This window comes from Nannospalax galili, unplaced genomic scaffold, assembly GCF_000622305.1.
Source record: "Nannospalax galili isolate Female #2095 unplaced genomic scaffold, S.galili_v1.0 scaffold127, whole genome shotgun sequence".
In the NCBI taxonomy this organism is placed as follows: Eukaryota; Metazoa; Chordata; class Mammalia; order Rodentia; family Spalacidae; genus Nannospalax; species Nannospalax galili.
Window position 1 is genome coordinate 10,301,123 of NW_008360326.1, and position 8,404 is coordinate 10,309,526.

Here is an 8,404-nt window from a genome sequence, read left to right on the forward strand (position 1 = left end):
AAAATTAAAAAAAAAGAATAAGAATAAAAAGAATGTGATTTATTTTAGAAAAAAAAAAAGAAAGAAAAAGAAACAGAAAGATGAAGTCAAAAGTTGGGTGCAGGGGCTGGAGAAAAGGCTCAGCGGTTAAGTGCACTGGCTGCTCTTTCAAGGACCTGGATTTGGTTCCCAGCCCCCACATGGCAGCTAAAGGGCAGAAAGGGAAAGGGAGGAAAAAAATGTTTTTAATAATTTGGGATATTAAACTAAAATAAACATAGACATAGATGCAGTTCTGGGGCTGGAGAGATGGCTCAGCGGTTAAGAACACTGTCTGTTCTTGCAGAAGACCCGGGTTGAAATCCCAGCACCCACATGGCAGCTAACAACTGTCTGTCACTCCAGTCCCAGGGGATCCAACAGCCTCTTCTGTGAGCACTGCATGACATGGGTGCACTTACCTACATGCAGGCAATACATGCATATACATAAAATAAAAATAATAAAATATTTTTTGAAAAAATAGACACAATTTTAATTTGGTGTTAAATGATAGGGTATCAATGAGCCATTCTGTGCTTACTCTCTAAAGAGAAAAGGTTTTGTCTGTGTTGAGAACAAAGCAAAGCAGGGACGGAGCTCAACCGTGAACAGTGCTTGCCTAGCATGGAGGAAGCCCTGGGTTTGACTCCCAGCACTGCACACACCTATAATCCCAGCATTGAGGAGGTGGAAGATTAGGCAATCAAGGTGACTCTTGGGCTGCAGAGAGAGTTCCAGGACAGCAGGGATTACAAGAGACCCTGCCCTAAATAAACAAAGACAGACAAGACAGACAGACAGAGAATTGGCAATGGAACCAGGGTCTAGCCTATGCTAGGCAAATGTTTTGCTACTCAGCTACATCTTCAGCCCCATAAAAGAGGTTATCAATTAAGACCATGACTTTCACTCTCTTCTCTACATGCTGTTCCATCTATCTAACCTGAACAATGAGACAATAATTCCAGTTTACTATTACCACTAATCGATAACTTACCTAACTGCATGAACATATACCATACTATAAATACTATGTAATCTACATGTTTAAAACATCTCTTTCAAAAAAGATTCATTCTGTGAACTATTGTTCCTTGCTCATTTACACTTTATTTTTTTAAAATATTTTATTATTTTATTTTATGTGTATATGTGTATTGCCTGCATGTAGGTGTCAGATCCCCTGGGAATGGAGTTACAGACAGTTGTTAGCTGCCATGTGGATGCTGGGATTCGAACCTGGGTCTTCTGAAAGAACATTCAGTGTTCTTAACCACTGAGCCATCTCTCCAGCCCCTCATTTACACTTTATGCACCCACTTCCAAAAAGGGACCACTAATTACAATCTGGCAGGGAAGCAAATGTTCTTTGACCCTGGTGGGAGGGGCTGACAGCCACCATGGGCTGGAAAAGCTCCACTCAGTATTTGCAGGTGCCTTCAAAGACACTCCAGGCAGCAGAGTGGGCTGGAGAATCTGAGCTACAGGCAGCAGGCTGCACTACATTACTGTGCTGGATAGCTTTAGTGTCAACTTGACACACCTGGGTTGAGGGAGCCTCAATCGGGAAATTGCCTCTATTGGACTGGCCTGTGGCCATGTCTGAAGGGCATCTTCTTGATGAGTGATGTGGGAGGGCCCAGCCCACTGTGGGTGGTGCCACCCCTGGGCAGGTGGGCCTGTGTTGCATAAGAAAGCAGGCTGAGCAGGGGCCAAGAGAGCAAGCCAGTAAGCAGCGTTCCTCCATGGCCTGTGCTCCAGCTCCTGCCTCCAGGTTCCTGCCCTGAGTTCCTACCTTGGGCTCCCTGATGAACTGCGTGCGACCTGGGAGATGTAAGACAAATAAACCCTTTCCTCCCCAAGTTGGTATTGGTCAGAGTATTTTGTCACAATTACCTATCTAGAAAAATAATAATAAAACCTACTAAAAATAATGCCACTTTTTGATATAATTTGTTTTCCCACCACTTCCAGAGATGACTAAAAGTAAGTTATCTGCCCACACAGGCCCACACAGGAAGCACCGTGACAGAAGAGACTACATTCTTTCTTTCCCTAGGTGTACAATTGTAGTCCACGATTATGTAATTTGAAGGAAAAGTGCTGTTCTCACTTCCTGACTACATTTTCTAAAAGAATGTACACAGGGAAGCAAAGGTGGGTTAAAATCCAAGTGGTTAATGGAGAGGATTTCAACAGCTAGCCCTGGCTACCCAGGGAATTCACCTTCCCTTTCCCTCTTCTGTGCTCTCAGAATAAGACTAGAAAACAATGGGCCTGGAGCCCAAGGAACAGAACCACACACTAGCTGGTTTTGGTGCACATAACCGGTGACTGAGAAGTTTAACTCACAGTTCACATAGGTCTTTGTGAGGAAAGCACCATAGGTCAGCACCATAGAGCCAGCGCTAAATATGCTGAACAACAAATTAAGTCTTACCAAAAGGTTTTTAGAATTTTAAAAAACAGAAGTTGATCAGCAGCAGCCATGTAATCAGAATTTCCTGTGTGGCTTGCCGCACAAGTCTTCCAGAAAACCCAGCAAAGAGCATGTCTTTGTGTTAGGTACTGCATATTATTATTTATGGGGGTTTTGTGGGCAAGAATCTAAAAATGAGTCACGTCACTACTCTTTCCCATAGATCAAAGATCAAATCCCCCTGATGACTGATTATGGAACATTCTAAGAATGGAAGTTTATTCAATGATACTCACACAAATATTATAAAGCAAGACAAAGTAGAGACACCTGCAGGAGCTTATGGGAACTTTGGATTCACACGTGGCATCCACTGCAAGGGCATCCTGGGTACACTCAACTACACAATGATCTAAAGGACGGCCCGAGGAGCACACCGCATGGTGTTATGGAATATAATAGATATTGCAATGCAATATCAAAAAACCACTTACCATGCCCGGGGAGATGGCTCAATAGTTAAGAGCCTTGTTGCACAAGCATGAAGTCCTGAGTTCTGATCCCCAAAACTCATATGTCAGACATGGCCACATACATGTAACCCCAGTGAGGGGGCACAGGGCACAGAGAGAGAACTGTTTGGGCATTCTGGCAACTTGGCCAAAAGCTATGAGCTCCAGGTCAGTGAGAGACCTTTCTCAAGGGGGTAAGGCAGGGTGTGATACAGCAGGTCGCCTAATGTCCTCCTTTGGCCTCTGCATCTGTACCGGTGTGTGTGTGCGCACGCGCGCGCACACACACACACACACACACACACACACACTTTAAAAACACCACCACCACCAAAAAAAAATTATTGTGTGTTTTTCCTTAAGTTGCCAGACTATATGGCCGCCTTGTAGGTGCTAAATGTTTCTGAGGTTAAACTGTACATCATTATCACCCTTCTAACGGTAAAGTCTTCTTTCTAAAAAAAACTTTTATTATTTTTATTTTATGTGTATGCATGTATTGCCTGCATGTAGGTAAGTGCACCTGTGTCACACAATGCCCACGGAGGTCAGAAGAGGCTGTCGGATCCTCTGGGACTGGAGTTACAGACAGTTGTTGGCTACCATGTGGGTGTTGGGATTCGAACCCAGGTCTTCTGCAAGAACAACCAGTGTTCTTAACCACCGAGCCATCACTCCAGCCCCGGTAAAGTCTTCTTTGAAACTAACTTTTGCTATCAACATCACAAGCTATAGATGCCACTGAGCAAAGACAGACTGTTCTCATGCTGGCAAAGATGAGCGGAAATCCTGCCTGGAAACCATCTGATGACAGCTATAAAAAATCTACAAATGTAAAAATCCCTGTGCAAGCAGGTCTATTTTCAGAAATTTGCATGAAATGAATAATTGATTAATTATACAATGACAAGGTCAAGCACATTCTCTTCAAAGTTACTCAAAATAAGAAAGGACAGAGATTGTGCAGGTAGAACATCTTCAGAAATGGAGCAGGCCGCAGAAGGCTCAGTCAATGACTTCACTTTGTAGAAAAGGAAACAGACATTCAGAGATGAAAGCACTTATCTAAACAAGGTCTCACATCTAGTTAGTGGCTCAATGAAGTTTAAAAATCAAGCTGTCTGAAAAGAAAGCCATGTCAGCACACAGTCAACCAGAAGAGCTCGATGGAACAGAGGTACATTTTCCCAAACTGACAAGCGCCTGGTGATGCCTGTGACACCTTTTTCAGGCTTCTAAGCAGAAGGCCTCTAGGAGTCCAAATCCCTGGAGGGGCCAGAAGGCTGGCTGGCTGTTGCAAAGAGTCCTCCAAGCTGACCATCAGCCTAAATGCTGCCCACCTGTATGTACTACTTATCAGTGACAGGCACACTCAAATGGTATAGGACACAGGATAAAAAAAGGACAGGCAGGGAAGCGGGTTAGGAGATGGCTCAGTGGCAGAAGTGCTCCCTGTGCAAGTGTAAGGACCTGAGTTTGGATCCCAGGACTCATACAAAAAGCCAGGCACAGTGGTACATGCCTGGAATCCCAGTGCTGGGGAGATGGAGAATGGAGGGTCCCTGGGGCTTGCTGGCCAGCTAGTCTAGCCAAATCAGTGAGCACCAGATTCCGTGAGAGACTCTGCCTCAAAACTTAAAATGGAGAGTAATAGAGGAAGATCCAATATTGACCTTTGGCCTACACATGCATGTGAATGTGCACCTGTGCATACACATGAACACATACATACTCATATACATACATAAAGACACACATACAAATAACATAAGTTAGTTATAAATAAATTTCCTTTAAAAGACAAGCAGGACCTTGTTGGATAATAATTCTTAGGCGGAGCAGTGAGAAAGCTGGGGCTGTTGGCCACTCATTCAGCTTCCAGCTTGCAAGGTAGAAAACAGAAGGCAGAGTGGGGCCTGCCTTGCTCTTCTTACCTCTTCTCTGTTAGCATCCATGTTCCACACGGCAATCCCACCATCGGATGAGCAGGAGACAAGCTGCCTCGTGAGCTGAAGGTAACACAGCGACTGCACCCTGTCACTGCAAAGGGCACACATCACGTTTCAACACAGACAAAACTCAGAAACTTCTCCCATGAAGCTCAGATCCCTCCTTGCATTCAAACTAATGGGTACCATTTTATCATTGACTATTTGGTGTGGTAATGTGTACCATATAATCAACTCACCAGGCATGCTGTAACTTACTACACAGAATCACACTTTCTATAAAATAAATGCTGCTACTTTCAAATCTGTCATTTAGAATTGCAAGTTTGACAGGGATAAGGATGACGGTTTTCTATACCAATCATCATGATTTCTCTTTCACGTGCATAAAATTTATTAACTTGTCCCAAAACAAAACAGAAGTATAACTCTTACAGGATGACAGCCCACACACCTACACACGTGGGTAGGAGAACTCTGCCCTCTTCCTGCAGGCGCTCAGACCCGGATGCCAGGCAAGCAATCTCCTGACCTGTTAACTTCTGCACCTATTTTTTTCCTGGCTAAATTTCAACTTGACTGTGGTTACAGTAAACAGCTATAGCCTGACCAGTAACAAGGAAGAAAGGACCAGGGGGTGGGAAGTGTTCCTCTTCCAATACTAAAAGATGAGTCCCAAGTATCACAGTGGGGGAACATGGGTGACTGACTGGCACTGCCGAACCACACATCATCTTTAAATGAACTGTATTTTAGACTTTAGTAAAACGCTTACGCATCCAGTTCAGGAGTAGCTTGGTACTTTAATACATGCAATCTGCCATGGTCAAAGTTCTTACTCTGTCTCTAACCTATACCTGTTTTAAGCAGATATTTCAACATGGCCACTCCTTAGGAGAGAAAAGGGATAAGTACTCTTTGGACTAAGCAGGAAGAACACCTTACACTCTGTTTTCTCTTCACTCAGGACTGACAGAGGTGGTTAAAGGAACTCAGTTCTATAAAACTGCTTTTTTTTTTTTTAAGTAATCCTTTATTAAGAGAACTTTGATTGATAATTCTCTGTTTTCTCTTCACTCAGGACTGACAGAGGTGGTTAAAGGAACTCAGTTCTATAAAACTGCTTTTTTTTTTTTTAAGTAATCCTTTATTAAGAGAACTTTGATTGATAATTAATATAAGGTGGTTCTGGCCCATGATGTGTGGACAGACATGTATAAATCAAATGCATTTAAGTACATTAAATTTCAGTCTCCTGGAAGCTGGGCACAGTGTCACATCTGTAATCTCTGCTACTTGGGCACCTCTTAAGGGAGCCTACATTTTTGTTTGCCTGAACAAGGAATTGAATAGACATTAGTTCCTTGGATCAAAGCAGAAGCAGAGACGGTTTACTAGAAAAGATGCAAAGAAAGTAAGACGTTTAGTAGCTTAAATAGCAAATGCTATACAAGTGCTTTCACATCACATAAAGTGGGTTTACTCTCTCATTTGCATAACGTGGGCTTTCTGGAGCATGCCCACATGTCTCCCATCATATTTTCATTAGCGTATTCAGTCTCCTCCCAGGGAAGTGCATCTTAATATTATAATGGGCCACAGACCACTTTCTGATACTCTGGAGTTCCTCTGTACCCGTGGCCTCAGCTGGGATGGAGGGTGGAGTGGAGAGAGGGGTAAGAGAAGGGTGGGAAACACTGTGTCCTCAGGAGGAAGCTTTCTGCCAACTTCCCTTGAAACCAGAGCAGATGGGGTAAGACACCATGAGAACCAAGTCAGCAAAGACAGAAGGGTGGGTCATGAGGGTGAGATGCCAGCTTTCACAGGCAGTCTTAGCAGAGGCCAGAGGGGCTGCCACTTGGAAGCTGTTGCCATTTTTCATGGCTTTCCTGTCTGACTTTAATCACCTCCTACAGATTCTGTAAATTCTTTTTTTTTCTTTCTCTTTTACAAATTTCATCTTTATAGAGATATAATTCACATAACATACAATTCACATAAAATATCCATTTAGTGTTTTGTTGTAGTTAATAGTCCTCCCTTTTCAATGGAGTCTACCATCCAATTCCTCAGTTGATGACCAAACTGATGATAATAAACCCTGTATTATGCTCATGTGCTGTTCTATATATTCATAACTTTGATAAAGTTTAATTTATAAAGCAAGTAAAGTAAGAGTTTAACAATGACTTACTCTAGATCTTTGCAAACTTAATATAAAATTTTCCCCTTTTCTTATGAAGTCCAGAACTTTCACCTTTTCACTTAAGGGAAGCACTCTATAGCTTCTTTTTGCAAATTCAGAGTACCGGCACTGTTACTCTTGCACTTCTGGGTCATTAAAAGAAATAAACATGTCTGGAATGCAAGCACGATTATGCCATGAAGGCTACAGGTAGGCCAGTAGCATACACATTATGGGCACACAGGTAAAGGGGTAATTGAAGATGTAGGCAGGACTGTGAGATGGCACAAGATTTCATTGGAAATCTTCTCAGTAGAGCATGCAATTTAACATTTACAAATTGTATTTCTGGGATTTTCCATTTAATACTTTCTTTTTAGTATTTATTTTAGATAATGTATTTATTTAAATAATTTATTGAGAATTTCATACATGCATATAAGGTATTTTGATCAAACCCATGTCTACTTCCTCCCCTCCAACTCCTCCCATATCTCCCCATCACTTTTTTCTGATAACTTCATGTATTCCTTCTTCTACTTTGATTTATTTATTTTTATGGGGCTTTTGGGTACTCTAACATTCCCCCCTCTGAAGAGGTAACCCTAAAATCTTTTAAGGATTAGATACAAGCTCCCAAATGCTTTCAACATTGCTTAGCATCCCCAGGAAAAGAAGTCTCATAATAGATGGAAAATTTATTTGTTAATGCTATTATGTCTCATAATTATTTTTTTTAAAAAAAAGAAAATGAGAATGTAAAAGATTTTTAAAGGATATGGGAATGGAGATATTTTCCAAAATAGAAAAATTGAGAAAGCCTAAGAATTAAAAGTACCAGACTGGTGAAAGTAACCTTATTGGAGATGTTTAACAGCTATAGTTTGAGGCCTCTACTAATGTGGTCAGAGGGACTTAAAGGACAGTTTTTGCCCCTTGCCCTCCAAGGTTGACAAAGTTCCAAGCGACTCTCAAAATGTCCTGTAACCTATCCTTTTGTTCAGGGAAGACATGGAGACCCCACAAGATGGACTTAAACCAGTATCCAGTCTACAAAGACAAGGGTCAACGCAAAGGAAACAAGTGAAGCCAGACAGTCGAGCAGGACCTTTGACTTATCTTCACATAGATGGAACTGGTAAAAGAAAGGAGCCAAGAGCTCCTCCCAAGCCCATGTGACTGACCCCTGAGGAACAGATAGCCTCAAATGACCTTAAGTGTAAAAATACATTGATTTATTTGGGACAACTGTATGGTCTTAAACACCCAAAAGGAAAGTATAACCAAAGAGTAAAGTCATCAGTGTATTTCTTTTAGA

At 42.0% G+C, this 8,404-nt stretch overlaps 1 protein-coding gene across 1 annotated transcript in view; it reads right to left on the bottom strand.

Annotated features, from left to right (window-relative positions):
- Wdfy1 (WD repeat and FYVE domain containing 1) overlaps positions 1-8,404 on the bottom strand; it is a 59,153-nt gene that overhangs the window by 9,569 nt on the left and 41,180 nt on the right. The window contains exon 8 of the mRNA XM_008825821.3: positions 4,887-4,992. Coding sequence (XP_008824043.1) covers positions 4,887-4,992 — 106 coding nt within the window. The remainder of the gene's footprint in view (positions 1-4,886; positions 4,993-8,404) is intronic.